The 24,763-nt window shown below is 37.8% G+C and overlaps 1 protein-coding gene across 4 annotated transcripts in view; it reads right to left on the bottom strand.

The window, feature by feature from the left end:
* Window positions 1-24,763, bottom strand: part of LOC150102172 (protein dispatched homolog 1-like) — a 94,282-nt gene that overhangs the window by 34,578 nt on the left and 34,941 nt on the right. For all 4 annotated transcript variants that reach the window (XM_090399080.1, XM_090399081.1, XM_090399079.1 and 1 more), the window contains exon 5: window positions 10,874-11,665. In XM_090399080.1, coding sequence (XP_090255206.1) covers window positions 10,874-11,665 — 792 coding nt within the window. The remainder of the gene's footprint in view (window positions 1-10,873; window positions 11,666-24,763) is intronic.

Here is a 24,763-nt window from a genome sequence, read left to right on the forward strand (position 1 = left end):
GTAACTAGTCTATTACAGAACCTCAATGTCAATACATCTGTGGGATTGGATGGTATACCAGCTCGTGTCGTACGTGAAGCGGCTAAAGAACTGTCAGTGCCCTTGACCATTTTGTTTAATTTGAGCCTCGTGTCTGGGTCAGTCCCAAGGGGGGTGGAAAGAGGGGAAAATAGTTCCGCTGCACAAAAGTGGTTCCAAGGCTGCTGTTGAAAATTACCGGCCAATCAGCATAACAGGAATCATTATCAAGGTCTTAGAGAAAATAGTCAAGAGGAAAATACAAGATTGGATAGAAGAAAATGGATACTGTATCGGGGACAGCATGGTTTTGTGAAGGGTAGATCATGCCTCAGTAACTTGCTCACGTATTATAACACAGTGACGGCTGAACTGGATAAGGGTAATGGGTTTACAGTGATTCTACTGGACCTTGCTAAGGCCTTTGACAGGATACCACATGGAATTCTAATCAGTAAATTGCAGCATATGGGGATGGACATAGGGTTGGTGAGATGGATAGGAGGGTGGTTGACGGAGAGATATCAGAGAGTGGTTTACTCAGGAGTAGAGTCCACAAGACGGCCTGTGACTAGTGGTGTGCCACAAGGATCTGTTCTTGGACCACTGCTGTTTAATTTGTTCATTAATGATATAGGAAAGGATCTGAGAGGAACAGTTCATTTGTTTGCAGATGATGCGAAGTTGGGTAGGGCAATAGTGAATGCAGATGTCAAAATTTTGCAGGATGATTGGGATAGATTGGAGGTCTGGGCTAAGGAGAATGGATGTCAATTTAATGTGGCAAAATGTAAGGTTATGCATTTTGGGGTGAAAAGATTGGCGGCAGTTTACTGCATTGGTGGAACTGTGCTCCAGGAAATTGATGAGGCACAAGATTTAGGAGTGTTGGTGGATAAGGAATTGAAATTTAGGGGACACATTGCAAAAGTGGCCAAATCAGCTCATCAAATCACTTGGTTGCTGAAGAATACGTTGACAAGCAGAGACAAGCAGGTTATTGTTCCTCTGTATCGAGCCTTGATAAGACCCCATCTCGACTACTGTGCCCAGATTTGGTCACCTAGGTTTCTTCTTGATGGGGAGGAGGTGGAGAGGATCCAGAGGCGAGTGACCAAGATGATAGCAGGTCTGTGGAATGAACCTTATGAGAACAGGTTGAGGATTTGTGGGTTGCAAAAATTGGTTGATAGGCAGAGGAGGGGAGATATGATTGAGACATTCGAATTACTGAAGGGTTTCTATAAAATTAATTCAGAAGATATTTTTGAGAACAGGGCTGGTTGTGGGAGGACTAGGGGACATCCATGGTAACTGGGCAAAAGTGTGGTTAGTAAAGGTGTTAGAGCTGGGTTCTTTACTTTTAGAGTAGTGAATGAGTGGAATGCGCTCCCTGAGTCTGTGGTGGATGCTGTGACAGTGAATGAGTTTAAGGCGAGGTATGATAGATACTGTATGAATGTTGAATAGTTGTGATGAATATGATTTGGGGCCTCCCTCGATGAGTCTAATGACTCCCTGGAGTTGCCCGTAATAATAGTAATAGTAATATTACCAGAGGAAGTCTGAATTCTTTATATTTTTTCTATGATCTGTCTAAGGCAAAGGATCCGATCTCTGGTGCCCTTACCTTTCCTAAAACCTGCTTGTTCCTTAGGCATCTCTGCCTCAACTTTGTCCTCAATCCTATTTAGCATGATCTTCAATAAAATTTTGCTTGCATGAGATATTAAACTAATAGTTCTATGGTTCTTGCAAGTCTTCATATCTCCCTTCTTATGTAGTGGTATGAAAACTGACTACTTCTAATCTCTAGGCAATGATCCTGTCTCCCATATCCTTCAATCTATGAAACACTCTTATCCTCCCCATCCCCTGTGGCCTTAATTAACTCTGCTGGGATTCCATCTGCACCTGGGGCCTAATTGCTGTTAAGCTGCTTAACTGCTCTTTCAACTTCATGCCTAAGTGGAAGAGGTTCCAAATCCTAACTTTCCTGGTGAAAGAGCTTCTTCAAATTTTCTTTATCCACTGTATTGTACAGTCCCTCAGAGTATTCTTTCCATCTGTTTTTGATTTCCAGTTCTTCTGTTAGTAATTCTCCATTCCCATCTTTGAAGACATTTAATTTGAGCTTAAACTTGTGCTTTAGATCATGAACTAAATAAAACATCCTTTTATAATTGTGCCTCCTCATCTGAAACTCTATCTCTTCAGATTTATTAGTATAGAAATTTTCCTTGTCCTGCTTGATGGCTCTTCTGACCTCTATATGTAATCTCTTATATTCTCAAGTCCCTGTGTTTCTCAGTTTTTCCAACTGCCTTCTTTTGATTAGTTGCCATGTTGAATCTGATATCCATGGGTCTCTTGGTCTTCTTATTGGGCCAAGATATGTCTTGGCTGTCCTGTATTATCACCTTGACTCCTTCCAAAAGCATTTCTGGCGAGTTCTCCTCATTGGTCTTCAAAAAATCCAGCTGAGTTAATGTTTCTTCTGTGAATCCACTAGGAATTATTCTAACATCCAATTTGGGATGTGCCTAACTGGGAAGTTTTCAGTCTTAGTCTTACATTGGCTCTTACTAGGTGATGGTCTGTATGACAGTCTGCTCCAGGACAATTATGCACATCAGAGATGCTCGTCTTCCAGGATGTAATCAGTTTGATGCCTTGACCTATCAATGTTAGATATCCAAGTATAGATCTGTCGTAGGTGTTTCTGAAAGCAGGTATTGGTAATAACTAATCTGTTAGCATGGGCAAATTCCAACAGTCTTTCATCATGGGTGTTACATTCATCATCATCAAATTCCTGCCATGTACCCTCAAGGGGTGTACAGGATATGATAGTACTACATGGAAAAAAAAAAAAAAATTACATCATTACTAACTTCCTATCTACAATTTTCCTCCAAATCAGTCTGTTACTTGTCAAGACTCCAACATTATCAGATCTTATATTTCTATCGTCTAAGGCACTTTGTACCGTATCAATCCACCTATATCTTGGTCTTCCTCTGGGTCGTTTTGCTGCCAACCTGGCAGAGAACACTTGTTTTGCTAATCTTTCCTCACCCATTATATTTAAGTGACCATACCACCTGAGATTAGTTCTGCTAACGCATTCCTGGATGCTGACAATGTCAAGTTCTTTCCTAATATCCTCGTTTTTAATATGATGTTGAGTTGGGGTTTGTTTTCAGATCTGTTCCAGTAGCTGACTTTTCGCTGTTTGCCCTGGTTCCCTGGCGAAAACAACGGGGGCCTTGTTTAACCGGGCGACGCCCCAGCCGGCATGAAATTCTGTCATGTTGTACCATCATTTTTTTATTTTGGTTTAACCAATAAGAATGCAATTTGGTCAGCTAAATCCCAAATTGCCAGCCCATCCTCATTCCTTCAGTATCCAAGTAGATACCCAACATGGTGCACCACGAGAAGGTGAGGATTGGACATTAGGTCAGAAGCCCTGGTTGGTTCTCCGCATTCCTTTAAAGGCTATGTGGAGGTCTCCTCTCAGTTATACAGCTTTGACCCTTAAGCACCCCCAGGTGTTACATTCACCTAGACCAAACATGCCACACCCTGGCTTAACTCTCATACTCTTTCCCACTTTTGCATTAAGTCCCCTAAGATGTAAAGTAAGTCTCTATTTGGGAGTAATGATGGAGAAATAAGTGAATAATGATGTAAATTTTTCTAGTACTATCATAATATCTTGTGCACCCCCTCAGGGTACATATCAGGAATCTGGTGATGGGAGTTAAATGGATGAATACCATCATTAAGTAAGAGATACAAAAAATTTGTGGAGGGGAATTCAGAGAGAAAGGTGATCAGCAGGCACATGAGCAGTGCAAAGCACAGGCCAGAAGGGTGACTAAACTAATATGGTATGAAAGGAAAAATCAGAGTATGACAGGAAATTAGCAATACAGGCCAATGGTAATCCCAAAGAGTTCTTTCGGTATATTGCAATAAAAGGAAGAATGTTTATAGCAGAAAAAATTTAATGAATGCCAATGGCAGGGAGGTAATTGAATCAGACAAAATAGTAGAATTACTAAGTGAACACTTTGCAAGAGTATATTATGCAGATGGAGACAATGAAGTAACAAAGAGGCAAGGCTTATATGAAAAGTGAGATAAATGAAGGTGCCTAGGATATTACAGGACCTTGATGTGAATATAGTTATGGGATTAGATGGTATACCAGCTCGAGTTTTATGAGATGGTGCAAGAGAATTGGCAATGCCTTTGACCATATTAAGTCTCAGCTATGGGCTCATCCCAAAGGGAAAGAATGAGGTGAAAATAGTTTCAGTGCATAAAGGCAGTAAATTACCAACCAATCAGCATCTCAGGAGTCAAGGTTAAGGTATTAGAGAAGTTGGTTAAGAGCAAAATACAGGAATGGACAGACAGGAACAGGATACTATATAGAGGCCAATATGGTTTTGTGAAGGATAGGTCATGGCTTCCTGTTGCTGGGTTATAAAATGTGAGCAAATTGTAATTTGCTCACTTTTTATAACCCAGTAGCAGCAAGTTGGATAAAGGTAATAGGTTTATAGTGATACTGCTGGACTTTGCAGACACTTTTGATAGAACATCCCAAAACTGAATTCTAATCAATAAATTGCAGCACATGGGGATGGATATAAAGTTGATAAGAGGGGCGGTTAATGGAGAGATACTAGACAGTAGTTTATTCAGGATTAGAATCCAGTAGAAGGCCTATGACAAGTGGCTTGCCACAGCGCTCTGTTCTTGGACCACTTCAATATAATTCCTACATGAATTACCGATAATGCAAAACTGAATAGAGCAATAGTCAATAAAGATGTTAAAATTTTGCAGGATGATTTAAATAGATTGGTAGTATGAACTGATATCCATTCTCCTATGCCCAATGTAGCAAAGTGGGGCAAAAAGATTTTGCCCCAATGCATTTTGGGGCAAAAAGATTACCAGCTGTGTAACATACTGATGGAAATGTACTCCAGGAAATTGATGAAGCCAGGGATTTGGGGGTTTTAGTGGATAGGGAGTTGAAGTTTAGAGGACATATTGCAAAATGGCTAAAACAGTTCAGATTATCTGGTTACTGGGAAGTAGGAAAAAAAAAAAAAAAAACCTAATGAGCAGAAAGAAGCAAGTTATTGTACCTCTTTATAAGGCTCTATCTTGACTACTATGCTCAGATCTTGTACCTGAATTTCTTCGGGATGAGGAGGAGGTGGAACCAGTGGGAAAACATCGCTATCGACAATAACATAGTCAATGAGACTTTTTTTTTTTTTTGCATCTTCTTTCCATATGAATTTGTGTACATCTTATGTTGAAAGAATGTTGTTGATAATAACTAGTCCTGCAAATTTGCCAAGAACATTTCTATATGTTCTGGGAAAATTTCGTAATCATTCCCTACACTCTACATATAGATCAGCGATTCTTAAATTATGGGCCACAACCTCTTTAGAGGTATCAATAAAGATTCTGGGGATCATAACAAACATTGGTAAATGTGAGTAAATTAAATATTTATTGCAATTATTACACTACAACCTTTCATTCTATATTTGTTTAGTTTATTGCAGAAATAAATGTCATCAAGCATAATTACACTAACACAAGTTCATTAATCATTTGTATAATTAACTAATATCAACTAATACTAGAGTCTTAAAATCCTAACTTAACCAATACTGCCAGAGGTCACTAAATAACTGTCTTATGAAAAGGGCTCACGGATAAAAAAAAAGTTTAAGAACCTGTGCTCTAGTAGCGAAATCTTTAGAGAGATAGCTGATTAATCTAGAAGGAAATTGTCAATAGGAAGTTAGTAATGATGAAAAACTTTTCATGTAGTATTCCTTTCTTTTAGTATTGCATGGTGATCAGCATTCATTTTAGAAATTATGGACTTCACAACCATGTTATAAATAACGCTTTTAATTTCCCGACGTTTCGATCTTCATATTAAGATCATCATCTGGAGCATATACAAATATACAGGACAAGCTGAGTTACATTACATACAGTAAGCTAGAGAAACAATGATTTGATCACAGGTTATTTTCTAGTGAAAAAAAAAATTTTTAATTATTTAGAAACTACATCAAGCTAAATTCTATTTATGATAACATGAATAAACATTCTTTCTTGTGGATAGTTTTCTTTCAGTAACAATGATGTCCTATTTTTAGCATTACAATTGTTATTTTTGATTTAGGATCCTGGATTATCTACAGTCCTGTTTATAGTTACTCTTAGAGAGGAAGGTTCCATGGGTCGAATGCGTGCCTTCCATATGTTTGGGATTTTTAGACCATCATTATTGTTCAGATTGGGGTGGTTGATAATAATCTCATAGTTTCCTTAAATTTGCATTTATACCATGTTTTGGTGTGATATAGACAACTAGTGCTTTTCCAGTCAATTCTATGTAAGGTGTCCAGGGCATGATCAGAAAGGCCAGCTTCACCATAATTATTATATTTAATGTGTCGTTTATGTTCTTTTTGTTTGATAGGAATTGTGCATTCTGTTTCCCCTATATATGGTATGTTACAGGTGCAATAAATACGATATACTCCAGGGTGGGCCAGCAGAAGGAGTGGGTCGTTGGATGAGTTGAGTAAGCTTTTTAATTTTGCAGGAGGTTTAAAGGCGGCTTTGAGGTTGTATTTTTATAGTATTCTGTTCTGTTTATTTTATCTGATGTCCCTTTAATGTAAGGAATGGTTATAGTTTTATTGTAGTCTGGTTTGTCTTTGTTTTTTATTGAGGTCTTGTAAAAAATTTAGTTAATAGTGTTTTGGCTGTAACCATTTTTTTGAAAAGTATTGCTGATAACTTTAAATTCTTCTTTCAGTGCATGTTCACTGGAGCAGATCTTCAGAGCCCTGTTTTTTAGAGTATTAATGACACCCAGTTTTTGTGTTGGGTGGTGGTAGGAGTTGTATATATTGGCCAGTATGTGTCGGTTTCCAGTAAACAGTGAAGGAAAGATTGCCAGAAGGAAGACGTTTGACAAGCGTATCTAGAAACGGAAGTGTGTTCTGTTTTTCAATCTCAATTGTGAACTGTATGTGTTTGTATTGTTTGTTCAACTAAGGAATGTGTCTAGCAGTCATGGGACCAGTTCGCAAAAACATCGTCAAAGTATCTATGACGGGGGAGGATAATGGAGAGCCCATGGCTGTGCCTTCTTTTTGTACGTAGAAAGCGTTTTGCCATACAAAATAACCAGAACATAATACATGCACAAAGAGCAGCGTAATATCTGAAGGGAATTGTTCTGTAAAAGAAGGATTGTGTTATTGATTGGGACATTCGTAAAGAGGGCAGAGACATCAAAACTGACTAATAAATCATCTTTTTCTAATGTAATGTCTTTGATAATGTTTATGAAGTGTTGTGTGTGTTTCTGATATAGGAGGGGGAATGACCTAACAACTCCTTGAGTGTTGCCGCTAATTTCTTGGCTAAGTGATAATTCGGGCTATCTATCCCTTCGACTATCGGCCGGAGTGGTGTGTGTTTTGTTTGTGTATTTTCGGTAGCCCGCAAATTTCTTGGGGAACGAGCGTAGTGCGGAAACGTTGACCATATCTTCGGGCCATGTGGTAATTGATTTAAGTAGTTTCTCTGTTTTCTTTTTTATTCTATTGGTTGGGTTGTAGTTAACGAGTTGGTATGTATTATTGTCCGAGACTAGCAGATTCATTTTTTCTAAATAAGTGGTTCGGTGTAAAATAACGGTGGCACTTCCTTTATCGACTCTAATTATTACGATGTTCGGATTCGATTTTAATGATTTCACCACTGTTAATTTGCGTTTCGTTAAGTTGCTTGTTATTGTTTTGTTATGATTTAAAATGTTGGCGATTTCTAAAAGTATTTTGTTTGCTATGTTATTTGGGATGAATCTTAAGCCTCTTTCAATATTACAAATAAATTTCAGTTTGTTTATCGATCTGGGTGCTACGGCAAAATTTAGACCTTTGTTAAGTACCGAGAGTTCATCTTTGTTTAAAGCGTGGCTGGATAGGTTAACTATGTTACTATTACCTGCAGGCAATTAGTGGCTCCTGTTGTTTCTTGCTTCTGGTTGGTTGTTATCGTTCACTGTGGAGAAATTTGAATATGTCCATTGGTTTTGTCGATCTTTTAGTCTATGAAATTTGGAAATGAGGTTTTCTTTCTTCGTTTGAAGGATATGGTTCACTGTGTTGTCCATAATCTTTTCCAGGATCATCCAGATATCTGCATTTAAGTAGCTTGAAAGTTCCAATTTTACATTTTGTAGCTGGTTTTGAATAATGGCTAAGTTCTTTCTAGTAGCCCGGATCTGTTCTCTGAATAGCGCTTTCTCCATGCAGTTGTATATTCGTTGCACCTTTGTTGAGGTGAATTTTCTCTTTAGTTTGATGGAATTCGGAATGATATTGCTGCCCTACACCATTTTAAAAATGCCAGTCGACTGATCAAACCAGAAACATGAATCTTCAGCTTACCGTATTGATTGCATCACTTGTGGGTCGAATCTCCATGAATTATCATAATCCTTTCTTTTAGTGTTGCACGGTGATCGCAATTCATTTTAGAAATTATGGACTTTACAACCATGTTATAAATAACTTTTAATTTCCCGACGTTTCGATCTTCATATTAAGATCATCATCTGGAGCATATACAAATATACAGGACAAGCTGAGTTACATTACATACAGTAAGCTAGAGAAACAATGATTTGATCACAGGTTATTCTATTGGCATGACCTCTAGTGAAAAAAAAAAAATTTAATTATTTAGAAACTACATCAAGCTAAATTCTATTTATGATAACATGAATAAACATTCTTTCTTACAGATAGTTTTCTTTCAGTAATAATGATCAACAGCCAAGAGTAGCTACAAACATCCATCGAGGATGCTTCTCCCTCTCCCATAGGACCTTAAGTTTCTGGTCTTCTTCTAGTGATGCTGTACTTAGTGCAGACATTTGCTCAACATAGGATCATTGTGAAGTAGGATTGATTCCAGTCCTCAAACCACCCGCCAATTTAATCCTCCATTCAGTTTTATTACAGGAGCTAGCCACAACTCCTGGCATGTTAACACATGAAGGTTGGTACAGTGGTTAAAGGAATACTGTATCAACTCGAATAAAACTCACACTTGTTTTTCCTAAAATTAAAGTTAAAAAACTGTTGTGCGAGATATATAATTAAATTCCCAGTGTTCATTATAATTTATAATTGCTCACATTTATAAAATGAATGCATTTAAATTTTAATTAGCAACGTTATTTACGCGATCAGCATCTTCATCATGTGATATATTTGAATCTTTAGCGACAATGCATCTGTAATTAAATTAAAACAAACAGTTTCATTATTGTTTGTCCTTTTATCATTTCGGAATCATAAGATCACCATGATTTTATAAAAAACTGAAAATGGGTATGACTTACTAAGTCACTGTCTGTCACTACTTCTGGTCTTACATATGATTGGTGCGGTATTAACAAAAGATCACATGACTCAACAACAAAGGTGAGCTGATGATTGTTGAGTTGAAATGCTGATTCTCTTCAACCGAATCCGAAATTATCTGAAACTGCCATAACAACATTCACTATCTATTTCTTAAAATTTTTCAACTTTTCATGCGAGGTATATGCAAAACTTTAATTTCTTTTTTTGTAAAGTAAAATCAGAGGGACAAGGGCGAGTTATATTCGAGTAAATACAGTACACTAAATGGTCAAGTAAGTGAGGCTATCAGTTCAAGTTTTAAATTTGAAAGGTAGGGATGAGACACACAGTTTGCAATTGATAAACTGTCAAGGAGATAGAGGATATAAGTGATGATCTGTGGGGGAGGGGTGTACAAAGACCTAAAAAATTAAGGACCATATTACTAGAATTGTGAGAACATCATAATGGATTATGATAATAAGAAAGCTGTTGACACAGATGAAAAGAGGTTATAGTTCCATTACATATGGCATTCTCAGGCTGCCATGGATTGCAATGAGTAAATTTTGTTACCTAATTTTCAAATGGATGCAGATAACCTAGAAGGGATCCAGAGAAGAATGAGAGCACTTCAGACCGATACTTTTTACGAGGTATCAGGTCTGAAATGTTGGGTATGAGGAAAGATTGAGAAAACACCATTTGTAGAGTTTGGTGGATAAGAGGAGGGATGACGTGAATGTGACAGACTGGTAAGAGATTGATACCAGATTAATGTGAAAGATTTTTCACAGAACAGATAGAAGTAGAACAAGATGGCATCTCTTCAAGGAGGGGATTGAGTAGGTTTTTTGTAGGTTTTGAATGGCAAATGTAATGCATTCCCTAAGAGTGTGGTAAAGTGTGAAAACAGTTATTGGGTTTAAGGCATAGTTCGATGAGAGTTTGCATGGTGAGGATCAGCCACAATGAGTGGCTCCATGGATATGTCTTATGATGATAAAATATCCCATCAGAACTGCATAGGATATTTTAATAATTTAACAGAATACATGAAAGGTACACATTTTATCAGCTTTGACAGTATGCAGGCAGGCAGTATATTATAAAAATTAAAATAAAATGTAAAAAAAAAAAAAAAAAAAAAGACTGGTATAGAGACAGACATGGATAGCTCTTGTCCAACAATAATGGGCATTGAATTACTGTATCATGCATAATTTCTGAAGCATCTTCTTCAGATTTGAAAAAGATCAGTCATAAAAATAGAATCGGTTAGTTTGCATTTTATATAGTATTTCATAAAATGATTTAAAATTTGAATATTATAAGTTAAATAGGAATAGAACAATACTGTTACTTACCTATGATAATAACAATGGTAAGCAGATTCATGAATGGAAAAAATGATATTTGATAAACCACTCTGTATATAAAATAAGCAACTGATACTGAGAAGGCAACAGCTAGGATGGTCATTAATGTTACGAAGAAAGATGATAAATACACCCATAACAGAAAGAAAATTAGCCCACCAGCTAGTCCAACATAAAATGTATCATGGATCAATGAGTAGTCAAATAGGGTGTATTTTAAGCCCAAATCCATAGCAACTACTTCAGTGGTGCCATCTGAGAGTTTAATTTGTTGAAGATCTTTAAAATAGTCAAATGCTGCTGAACTTTTGGCAATGGGTAAAAAAATACTGGCATAGGTTAAATGAGATGTGTTTTGGTATAATGTCTTTGGACTAAGAAAATTGATATCAGTCAAAAAATGAAGAATATTATAAACAGCATCAAATTCAATGCATTGCTTTGGCACTCCTCGACAAAGTGCTGGATCAGTAGTACAGTCATGACTGAGCTTCATCTTATGATAATATCTTGCACATGATCTCAGTAAGTGCAATACAGCTGTAACATCTTGTTCAGCAATTTCATGGCAACTAGATAAATTCTGTAACAGAGCAACATAGTTAGCCACCGACCAACTTCTACAACAGGTTTGCCACGACGTCTTCTCACAGAGATTTGGAAGATGGGCAGATCTTCTCAATTTATATTCATCTAACTCACAAATGGATCTTAATCCTTTCACAGTAAATATGTTTTCTGAAGATGTTGACTGAATAATGACATGGGCATAGTCCCTTCCTATGGGAGGAAAAAAAGTATTATCATAACATGATAATAAAAAAAAGGTGAATTTATAAAATATTATATTAAGTTTGAAATAAAAAATAAATCCTCTAACACCTTCTATTATCCAAGAGAGTAGGCAGAACTCTTTTAGCCCTTACCTTTTTTGAAGACAGGTAAGCAGCATCTCTCCACACTTCAGTGAGAGCCGAGTTCAACAACTATCATTATCTTGTGGCCTTATATCCTAACATGTATTCATGATGTCTAAATAGTGTGAGTTCTATTGTTATTATTACACAACACCTCCAGGGAGTCCAAAGACTCATTGAGGGAGGGCACCTACTCTACAACTCTCTGTCTCCACCACTCAATTCACCAACTACAATGAACCGCAACTACCATCATCTACACCAATGCCATCTACCGCCCATCATCACCGCTAGTTTCATAGACAATCACAAACATTCATGCCCACGGCAGGATTCGAACCCACAGCCTTTTGGCTGGAGAGCAGATAAGCTGGCCACTCAACCAACCAGGCCAGCTATGGTCAATCATTTTCGAGTTTTAGAATTAAAAACCCAAATTCTGAGAAGGGGGAACCCTACTTGCTCACAAAAGATTGATTAAACTCAGGTACTGAAGAAAGGCCTAGAAAAAAGTTCCTCTGGCGAGTGACTATAACTGAACCTATAATAGTCAGGCAACCTAGCACTATAGTAGCAATTCCCACTTCCACAGGGCTACATAGGTACTTAACACATCAAATTTATGATAAAGTAAAATAATTAAAAAATAACATTAATCTAATGTTAATTTTAAAAATATTTGACAAGGAAGCATAGGAGCAAGCAATGTATAACTGCATATCATGAGTTAAGTTAATTAATTGAGTGGGAGTGAAATGGAAGAACAGTGAAATCATGCAGAGTAGAAAAATAAGATATTATGGAGAAGGTACAACATAGTTTATAATGATAAAATGCATGAGGAATAGAATGTGTAGACTACAAAGGTGACAACAGGTTAAAGAAAGGGAAAAAAAGCACAGTGTGAGAGAAAATTGGCTGGTCAAGTCAAAGATAAGTTAACTCAAGGGAATTCTTCCACTATATGGCAAGCAAGAGTTATAATAATTATAGCAAGATGACACTAATGAATAGTTATGGTAGCAGATGGACCATGGTAAGGGATATAGCAGAGTTATTTAATGAACATTTTATCAATGTTCTGATAAAATGTAAGATGCTGTGCAACATGTAGGGGAATGAGAGGTGAAAGAATCAGGAGGTGTATCAGGTGTTGATTAGGTTATCATCATTATTCATATGGGTACTCCATGGAGTCAAAACAACTCATTGCAGGAGACTCACTCTATCCATTAACACAATACTTATCACACCTCTCCTTAAACCTATTCACTGTTAGGACACTCACAGCCACCTCTGGCAATCATTCCACTCATTCTACCACTCTCCAAGTAAAGAACATAGTTCTCATATCCTTACTAACCACACGCTTAGACAACTTTCAAGTGTGACCCCTTATTTTCCCCATATGTACTGAAAAATTTCTTCTGTGTCAATCTTATACAACCCCTTTAGTAACTTATAATTTTTTTTATCATATCCCCTCTCCTCTGTCTGTCATCTAAACTCTGCAACCCATACATCCTGAATCTTTCCTCATAGGGAACATTCCATAGATATCACCTGCTTGGTTACTCATCTCTGAATCCCCCCCCCCCTCCTCCTGATCTCCAAGAAATGTAGGTGACCAAATCTGTGGCACATAGTCAACATGTAGTCAAATCATAGCCTTATAAAGAGGGATAATAACCCCCTATCTTTACTTGTCAATGTGTTCTTCAGCATCCAAGTAATCCTCTGAGCTATTTTGCCAACTCTTGCAATATGCCCTCTGAATTTCAAATCTCTATCCACCATCACCCCCAGATCCCTAGCCTCATCAAGTTCCTGTAAACTAGTACCATCAATATGATACAAAGTGTGTAATCTTTTCATCCCAAAGTGCATTACTTTACATTTGCAACACTGAATTGACAATCATCGTCCTTTGCCCACAATGCCAATTTATTTAAATCATTCTGTAAGATATCTACATCACCTTTATCAACTATTGCCCTCCCTGGTTATGCATCATTGGCAAACAACTGAATATCTCCCTTCAAATCTTCTGCTATATCATTAATGCATTAGAGAGTAGTGGTCCTAGTACAGAGTCCTGGGGAACTCCACTAGTCACTCTCGTTTGCCTTGATTCCACTCCACCATACACCACCCTCTGATGTCTATCAGCTATCCCTCTATCCATGCCGCCAGCTTCATATCCATTCCCATTTGCTCCAACTTATATAAAGTTATCCATGCAGTATTCTGTCAGATGCCTTTGCAAAGTCCAGCAGTATCATAGTGTAGTCATCTCCTTTGTTCAATTCTGCTGTCACCTTATTATAAAATGTGAATAAATTATTGAGGCAGGATTTACTTTGTAAAAAGTAAATCCTGCCTCAAAAAGCCATGCTGCCCCCTATAAAGTATCATAATCCTATCCACCCATTCCTGAATTTTAATTTTAACCAACTTTCCCAATGCTTTAACCACCACCACTCCAGAGATACTAGTTGGTCTGTAATTTGCTACTTCTGTCTTGGAGCCACCTTTTGTAATAGAACTATCTCACCCTTTTTCCACTCCCTTGGAACCTTGCCAGAGCTGAGACTTAGAGGCACAGCCAATTCCTGCACATTCTGGTACCACATGAACTGACTTGCCATCCAGGCCCACAGCATTCACATTGATATTTTTCAACATACTGAGTACCTCCAGTTCATTTCTCAAAGACTACATCAATCTCTGTCACCTCAGTAACCAGAAAGTCACCACTTGAATGATATACCCTTGAAAAGTGATCACTTAGTAACTGAATTTCTTCTGCTTCTTTCACTTTCTTACCATCACTACTGAGTAAAGTTATCTTTCCATAATCATTCTTTCTCTTACTTGCTATGTAGTGAAAAATCCTCTTTTGGATTTACTTTGATTTCCTTAGCCAATTTTCTCTCAAAATCTGATTTAGTCTTCCTTACCATACTAGTTTCCCTTCTTGCTTGTGCTTCATATTGCTCATGGGCATGCTGATCACTTTTTTGTTTATATTCCTTCCACAATGATTTCTTTCTTGCAGCTCCTGCCTTATATTGCTAGTCATCCACTTATCCCTACTCAGTTTATCCTCCTGACCCTGGGTATGCACTCTGATACTGCCTTGCTCAAACAATTCTTGACTGCTTCCTATGTACTAATGACATCCATTCCATATAGTTTCTTATGCCATGGCACTGCTCCAAGTTGCCTCCTAAGTATGTCATAATCGCCAGTTTTGTAGTTCCACATAAATCCTTTCTTGGCTGAAATATCTTCGTGTTGAGCAACCTCCCAGAACAGGACTACATAGTCACTTTACCCGATCAGAGGTAGAGTTGTTACTGTAGTTATAATAGTTAAACTGTTGAGAGGTGGTTACAGGGTTGACACTGGGGTTGCTTGGTTGAACAGCGGGAAGGAGTGATGACAAGAGGCCATCCCTGGAAGTTATGAATGGAAATTGTGAGCAAGAGGGTGAGGAGTGGTTTCTTTGCATGGAGGGCAGTTGAACCGTGGAATACATTGCCTGATGGAGTGGTGAGAGCGAGAACAGTCAATGAGTTTAAGGAGTGGTATGATAGGCTTTGTGTTTCTTAGGGGGGACCTCCCCTCGATGAGTCTTTTGACTCCATGGAGGCCTGAATAATAATATAGATGAATCTGGTAATAGCATCAGAAGATTAACAGATTAGAGGTTAATATGGCTGTGGGAATGGACATCTCATCTGGTCTTCAGTTTAAACTCAATGACTGTCACAGGCAAGTAACTTTGCATCTTAGAAACCCAAATGTAATGAGATGGTGCTTAATTCTATCTGCATTGTCTGTCATGTCTCACAGACAATGACAGGGATTAAAATCCCAGGTCTTTCCAAAGGACTTTGTCTGCACTGAATAAGCTATGGAGGCTTGGATGGCATATCATCACACATTTTTTTCAGGAATGTCCAAAAGAGTTAGCTATGCCCTTAATCCATTATTAAACACAAGTATTGCAGCAGGAGAGGTTTCTAACAAATAGAAAGAAGGCAAATTAGTACCACTCCCCAAGCATAGTTCTAGGACAAAGTTTCTAATAATAGACCAGTCTGTATATCTGCAGGTCTAGTCAAGATACTGAAAAGCTGATTAGGAATAGGAACTGGATTGTAAAGGATAGATGATAGGTCTTTTTTTTTAGCAATTTATTTTCATTTTATGATAAGGTGACAAATGGTGTTTGGTAAGGGAAATTCATGTACAGCAATAAAATTTTCACCTCACTATCAAGAGTATCTTCAATATGATTTTCAAATTACACAACTAGAACAGAAATTGATAGATAGAGATACTGTCAGCCTATCTAACTGTCGTTCAATCTGGTTACTTCACACACCAAAATAAGCTTTACCAACAAATTAAATCTACATGAATGGATAGTCCTCTTTCTTCCACATTATCTATCTACTCTTTTATTATGATTAAGAGAGACCTCCAGGAAGTCAGGAACCCACTGAAGCTACTTGCGCAAACACACACACACACACACACACAACATCCAGTGGCATTTCAATCAAGCCCTGCTATGAGAGAAAAATCTAGCCTTCATTCCATTCTAGAAATTAGCTTCAACTTCAAAATGTGGGGAAAGGATGCAAGGGCATTAGTGTTATTATTATTCTAGAAGTAACTGATCAGGCTAGGGATCATGGAGTTTTAGTGTACAGGGATCAAGTTCAAGGATCATATAGCAAAAATTGTAATACAACTCAGAAAATAATTGCAATGTTAAAACAAACCTTGACATGTAAAGATAAGATCTTACTTGAACTATTGTGCAGAGGTCTGGTCTCCTGGTTTCCATGGTGATTCTGATATAGTGGAGAGAGTGCAAAGGACAGTGTCAAAAATGATATTAGAATTATGGAATACAGAATATGAAGACAGATTGAGAAGTTGTGGACTGCAGATACTAGCACACAGGAGAAAGAGGGGTAATATGATTGAGGTTTACAAACTTCTGAAAGGGTTATACAAGATTCCAGTAGATGGAATTTTTCATTTTATGGGGGGTGGGAAAGGATGCAAGGGCATCCTTTTCAAGGTTCAAGAGTTTTGGATTTGGTTATAGCATCAGAAGATAATTGATAATAACTGAGATGACATTTCTCCCACCAGTTGGAGAGAGTGACATATGGTTTTGACTTGGAAAATGAATAGACATGCAGGAGTATCAAAGAGACTAGAACGTATGTGGAATTATAAAGCAGGTGATTATAATAGGCTTAGACGTCAACTTGGAGAGGTTTCATGGAGGGTTGAATTGGAAGGCCAGGATATCATTAGTGCTTGATAAATTGTGAAGAAATATTTGTTAGCAGCAATGGTAAGCTGTATTCCACGAGCGAAGAAGAGAACACAATTTGGAGTAAAGTGGATGACAAACAATATTAAACAGGAACTGCATGCGAAAAAGAGGCTATGGAAAAGATATAAGGAGACAGGTGAAGAGAAGATGCATGAAGAATAGAAGACACAGGCCAGGAGAGTGACTAGTATGGTAAGGAAGGCGAAACTGGAATATGAGAAAAGATTGGCCCTTTGATCCAAGGAAAATCCTAGGGAATTTTTTAGCTATGTGGCCAGTAGGAGGAAAATGACTGTGGAAGAATGACATTGTGGGATAAAAATGAGAATAGAGTGACTGATGCAGAGGACATAGTGGAATTGTTCAATGAACACTTCATTGGAGTATTTCATCCTGGAGAAGTCAATTTGAATACTAGAGGGATAGGGCAGGTTCGAGGTGCAGGAGGAGAGTGTGTTCCAAATACTGAGTACTCTGGATGTCAGTAAAGCTGTGGAACTGGATGGTATTTCACCACGAGTTTTGAGAGAATGTGCTAGGGAACTGACAGTGCCTTTGACCTGGCTTTTCAATGAAAGTCTGGCTGTGGGAAAGGTGCCCATGGAATGGAAGGAAGGCAAGATAGTGTCATTGCATAAGGGTAGTAGCAGACTGGAAGTGTCTAATTATAAGCCAGTTTGTGTGTCATCAGTAGTTAGTAAGATCTTGGAGAAAGTAATGAGGGACCGTATACAACATTGGGCAGAAGAGGGTCATGTTATATGTGAGAGTCAACATGGATTTTTGAAGGGGGGGGTCGCTTTTGTTTTAGCAATATGCTAGCCTTTTATAATAAAGTTACAAGAGCATTAGATGAGGGAAAGGCATATACTGTCATTTTCCTAGACTTAGCAAAGACATTTGACAGGGTGCCACATGATAAGCTGATATTCAAGTTGCAGCACATGGGTCTGAATGTCAGATTTGTCAACTGGATTCAGGATTGGCTGTCCAGTAGGTATCAGAAAGTTGTGTATAGTGGAGATATCAAAGAGGCAGAAGGTTACAAGTGGGGTTCCACAGGGCTCAGTATTGGGACCTATATTGTTTAACCTTTATATCGATAACATTGTCCGTGAATTCCAAGGGGATATTCAGTTGTTTGCGGATGGTGCAAAGCTTGGAAGGGTTATTAGTAATAGTGCAGATGTGGTAGCCCTGTAAGAGGATTTGAATAAGCTAGATAGATGGGAAAATGAATGGGGGTCTCGGTTTAATGCAGAAATGCAAGGTCTTGAGGTTGGGGACACATAGATGGGATGCTGCATACTCTATGGGAGGAGTTAAACTGGAGGAAGTAGGGGAGACAAGAGATCTGGGATTGATGATTGATAGAAACCTGAAATTCAGGGGACATATTGCAAAGGTAGTGAAGGTAATACAGAGGATTGCTGCAGTAATGAGAAGGACACTGACCTGCAGAGATAAAAGGGTTATCATTCCGTTGTATAAGACTCTGATCAGACCACACAGACTATTGTTCTCAGATCTGGTTCCCAGGATTTGAAAGGGATAAATTAACTGTGGAAAGGGTACAAAGGTGGATGGCAAAGATGGTGTCAGGACTGTACAATGTTAGTTATGAGGATAGGCTGAGGGAGTGTGGACTGCAGAGTTTGGTGGATAGGAGGAGGAGAGGTGATATGATTGAAACTTTTAAACTGTTGAGAGGTGGTTACAGGGTTGATACTGGGGAGTTTTTCGCTTAGTTGAACAGCGGGAAGGAGTCATGAAAAATGGCCATCCCTGGAAGTTATGAAAGGAAACTGTGAGAAAGAGGGTGAGGAGTGGTTTCTTTGCATGGAGGGTGGTTGAACCATGGAATGCATTGCCTGATAGAGTGGTGAGAGTGAGAACGGTCAATTCATTTAAGGAGTGGTATGATAGACTGTGTTTCCTAGGATGGACCTCCCTCGATGAGTCTTGATAGACTTGTATTTCTTAGAAAGGACCTCCCATGATGAGTCTTTCGACTCCATGGAGGTCTGAATAATAAGAATAATAAAAGGCTGACAGCTTTTAGCAAAATGGCTACTTTATAGTTGAACAATGTCTTCTGCATCAGTCACCTGCATACCATCTGTATTCAGTAGAGTTATTCTTTCAAATTCATTCTTTCTTTTACTTGCAGCATAACAATAGAATTCTTCTGGGTTGTCTTTAACTTGCAGAGCCAGTTTCTCTTCTTACTAAGACTTAGCTTTCCGAACAACACTTGTGACTCATCTGGTCTGCTGCTTATAACTATCTCAACTAACTGACATCATCCTTATGCACACGGTATTCCTTCCATATCATCTCTTTCTTACGAATGTCTTTGATTAGTTAGATTACACATATATTTCACTCTTACTCTATTTATTCCTTGAACTCTAGGAGCACATTCTGATATCACATCTGAAGTATTTTTTTAAACACTTCCCATGCACTGTCGATATCCTTACCATCAAACAACTGATATCATGGCACAGAACCAGCATACTCCTCAGGGTCATAATTTCCTTCTTTGTAGTTCACAGCATGTAGCCTTTTCTGAATGGAACATTCATAAACTTAGCCACTTTCCAGGTGAGTACTGCATGAACTGTCACCAACTGTAGGCAGAATAGTTACATCTTTAACTGAAACACCCTCTAACACTCTTTGACCTTGAATTCCATCTGTCAAATGCTGTTTGAGGAAGTTGTCTCACAACTGCTCTTATCATGTGATTTCACAGCTACCCAATCAGTGTTCGGATAATTAAAGTCCCCAATTGTCTTTATTTGGTGATGTATTTCTTCATCACTAGTAACCAATCCACCAGGTCTATAACAACACCCTAATAAATATATGATCTTGTTAACTCCACCTCACACCAGATGACATCAAACTCACTGCCACATGAAAAACTGTTACTAGTATTGCAGTCATAGGTCTCAACCCTAATTGGACTCAAGTCATCTGATATCATTAGCAGCACACATTTTTCTCTCCTATCCTTTCTAAAAATACTATACCCTTTGCACTCAATACCAGTTAGTGAGTCTGCTTCTGATAGCATGGTCTCACTAATGCCTACAATATGAGGTCCCAATATATTACCAAGGCCACAAACTCTACTCTTTTGTTTCTGATACTCCTAGCCTTTGTGTACAGACATATGTTACCTGCATGCTTTTTTGTATACTCTTGTCTTGTGGTCTGTGTGACACAGTTCGACAACTTGCAGATCTCTGTTCTTATCAAGTTCCTTACTTATGCAGACATTTTACACATGCTTGATAGGTCTGAACCAGATGAACACAGAATCGTTCTCTCTTCATAATCATTTCCATAATAATAACCATTCCCATTATTATCACAATTACCTAACATTGTCACTCTTATACAGATTCTCGTGATTCCACTTCATGGAACAATTTGATCAATGAATACTGAATAGTATCCTTTCTAAACTGCCCTTATAGTACAGATTTATAGATGATGTTTTTGCAGTTGGCATGGTTCCTGTACAGATTAACTAGATGGTAAACTTCATATTTCAGTTTAGGGAAAAAAAAAACAAATGGCGGACTTTACATTTGTGCTCTTTCACACCATAATTGTCAAAAATCTGGCACCATTAAGACTGGTACATAAAGCACTCTCTCTGCTCTGCAGAAATGCTGCTCTATCAGGAAATAAATCATGTCCACCTTCTTTGCTAATGGCTTTACTGAATCTTATTGTCAACAAGATAACTTGATATCTATAGTTTTCCTGTCATCGGCCTCCCATTGTGATAGTGATACAGAGGTGGTCCATCATGTTACCATTTCTCATGTTAAAAGTGTCTCTAAAGGAACAGCCAAACTACTTACATCTGTTGGTTTACAAGTGTCCATCTGCCCTATCAACAACATATCTATTTTTCTAAACTCTGCAAAAATAAGCTTCTGCCTTTGGTCCACTCTGGAATGTATAAAATTCCTTGCCAGTGTAGATTATCGTATTTTGGCCAAAAAGGTAGATCTGCAGTCATGCATCACGATGAACATTTAGACTACGTTTAATTCAATGAGCCAGAATTGGAACTTGCAGAACACACTATCACTACTAGAATCCTTTGGAAGAAAATTACGGCTCTCCATAAAAGTAATAATCTCTTAGATTTGTTTGGAGAGTGGTGAATCAGTGGAATGGGTTGCTAGAGTTTGTGAATGATTTGTCCCGCACTGTATTCGTGGAAAGGTACAACAAATATTGTATAGATAGTGTGGGTCTTCTGCAATAAATCACCGAACTCCATAGACCATGCAAGAATAAAAACAATTTTTTTTTTAAATCTATATAAAAAAATAAACATTAAAAAATCATTTTTTTAAAACGCTATATTAAAGTTCCTATTTAGCTGCAGTATTAGTTTGAGTCTAAGTGTTTAACTAAATGTAACTATAACTGAGCATATATTTTCATTTATTTCTTGATAACAGTGGAGACAGTTAGCCATTTGTTTAACAAAGTTAAACAAATGACTAACTGTATTTATCTGTTATTTTCTACATTATCTGTCTATTTCTAGGCCTCCAGCAATCAGAAGACCAAGTTGCAGGTGGTCAAACTCTCGTAGACCATAGTACTCATACTTTTCAGCAAGTTTTCCACCAATTCTGATGCATTCTACTCATTCATCACTCATCATGCAAAATATCTCCTTTTTACTTCCTTACCCGTGGTTTCCATGGGGATCTCTCATTCTCCCACTTCCTGTTACCTTACACAATACCTTCCATACATCTAATAGGCTCCTCTCACCAACTAGCATGTCTCAATCATATCACCTCTTCTCTTATCTACCAAGCTCCAAAGCTCCATTTTAATCTGCCCCTGCATTCGACATTCCAAAGTGTTCTGGACACAGTCTTAGTCTCTCTCTCTCTCTCTCTCTCTCTGTTTTCTTATCATACTGATATCCTGGTGAACAGATCTGTTCACAAAAATCCAGATGTGGCATGATTTTCTGCTACATTTCGATTTTTAACTTAACTGATTAGTGCTTTATACAATGGAAATGTTACTTCCTTATCCTACTTATCGGTGTTCTCTTTACTGTGACAATTTTCTGGTAAGGATAACCTTTACAACTTTTGCTGTGTCCCCTATACTCAGGTTACTAAACCAAAGTCTCATTAACAAACCCATACTGTTCTCTAGATAGATGTCTATTCTCATCATTACAAGTTTGTCCATCTGCTCTTTCAATGAGAGGATGAATACAGGTAGTCATGGAAACTAGATATGACAGGATGACTGCATAAGAATAATATTTGGACACATACATAAAGTGAGAGATTGAGACTCTTATGATAGAAAAGGTGAGAGAAGGATAGTATGAAAAGGATGACCCAGATGGTGGGACTAATTTGTCAAAAAAAAAAAAAAAAATATAGCAATGATGTTGCATTAGGGTAAGGAATTTGGTTATTGAATCAACTTGGGCTGCTTATTTCAACCATTCAGTTTTAAGTTATTTGAATACTCATTGACCTGGTGGATATGGGTATCATGCATGTTCACTAATACGGAAGGATCAGGAATAAATGATGAATTTTTAGCATTGGTGAATGAATTGGTACCAACAATTATTGGCATTATTCTAGGTAGTAAATGACTTTCATTGCCCGGTGAAAGACCACCATCTTGCTTATTTGGAGACGTGAAGTGACTGTTGCCATGCTTAGTTCCCAGAGCAGTGGTTCAGGTTTCTGTCCCCCTGTCTTCTATCATGAGGTGTGAGTGACACCCTTCAAGTGCATACCATATATATTGCAGAGATCCAATACCCTCCCCATCTTTGAGGGCATAGCACTAAACCAGTTCCACAGGGTAGCTAGCTATCAGATAGTGTACGGGACCAAACCAGATGATAACATGTTTTGGAGGCTTTCTGATCAGCTGGAGCATAATCATGCTTGGATGGAATCTATGTAATGTATGCAAGGAGTTCGAAAATAACTATAATACTACTTCAGTCAAATTAAACCAAACACCTCGCCAAAAACTTTCTTTCACATTCACTTCAACATTTGTGGTATACATCAATCTAAAGATGAGCATCAATTACCTGCAGAAATCCAAACTTGATCTACTATTCGTAATAAAGCCTCTTATAAGGGTGGTCTGAAAAGTTCTCAGCCTAACAACAACAAAAAAAAAAAAAAAAAAAATTTATAATTTCAAAATTATTTTAATTTTTCAACATAATGTCCCTTAAGACTAATACATACATTCCAGCACCATTATCCCGTCCCTGTAGTCGTTCTCAGTAAGATCTGCATTTTTTTCTTTGAGTCAAGAGGTGATTCGAAGAAAAATGCCGACCAGTGAGCAAGAGTTTTAGTTTTATGAAGAGAAAGAGGTCAGAGGGAGCCAAATCTGGGGAATAGGGTGGATGTTCCAACAATTCATAGTGTAGATCCCTCAATTTTACCATTGCCAAAACACCTTTATGGGCAGGTGCATTGTCCTGATGAAAGATGATTTTTTCTTCAGCAAACCGGGTCTTTTCTCAGAAATTTTTTTCGTCTAGTCTGGTTAAAGGATCGGAATAATATTCCCTGGTTATTGTTTTACCCTTTTCAAGATAATTAATAAACAAAATGAAAATGCCTTTATCATTCCAAAACACCGATACCATGACCTTTCCTGCTGATGGAACCAACTTTCTCTTTTTTCGGGCTGAACAACCAGCTTCTGTCCACTGTTTTGACTGCTGTTTGCATTCTGGTGTTAATGGTGAATCCAAGTCTCATCCATAGTAAAAAATCAGTTTTATTCTTACTAAAAAAAAAGAGAGCCAAAAGGCTTCACTTTGGCAATGCAAAATTATTCAAATTAAGTGGATATTGAATCCAACATTATTTCATAGCCAAATATAGAAACCACAAGAGTTTCACTGAATATATAGAGACTATAAAAGTTTTGCCGGATACAAGCATACGTCAACCTTTCATGACAGGGTAACTCGTAGTAAAGGTAGAGCAAGTTCCGATCACTGTCCTTAGTATTTTCTCCTACATCTCTTAGGAGATGCGTTTTACATTATGGGAAAATACTAAGGACAGTGATCAGATCTTGCTCCACCTTTACTACAAGTTGCTATGTCATGAAAGGATGGCATAGGCTTGTATCAGCTGAAACTTTTATAGTCTATATATTCGACATGAAACTCTTGTAGTTTCTATGTTCGGCTATGAAATAATGTTCGGTTCAATATCCACTTAATTTGAATAGTTTTATTCTTGTTTAAAGCACCCCAGGCACTGTTCGGAGATTTTCATGCAAGTGGGTTTTTGATCTGCTGTGAGCAAGTGCGGCACCCATCTTGCACAAAGCTTTTTCATTTGCAATTATTCATGCAAAATATATCCTACACGTTCTATGAAATGCCTATAGTCTCAGCAATTTCATGCACTTGATTCGCTGGTCATCCAATACCATATTGTGCACTTGATCAATGATTTCTGGTGTTGTTACACTTTTTGGACGTCCTTCACGTGGATCATCTTCAAGGCTGGTACGGCGACGTTTAAACTC

Source organism: Typopeltis vanoorti, chromosome 10, assembly GCF_054136105.1.
Source record: "Typopeltis vanoorti isolate ZY-2024b chromosome 10, IOZ_Tvanoo_1.0, whole genome shotgun sequence".
NCBI lineage: Eukaryota > Metazoa > Arthropoda > Arachnida > Uropygi > Thelyphonidae > Typopeltis > Typopeltis vanoorti.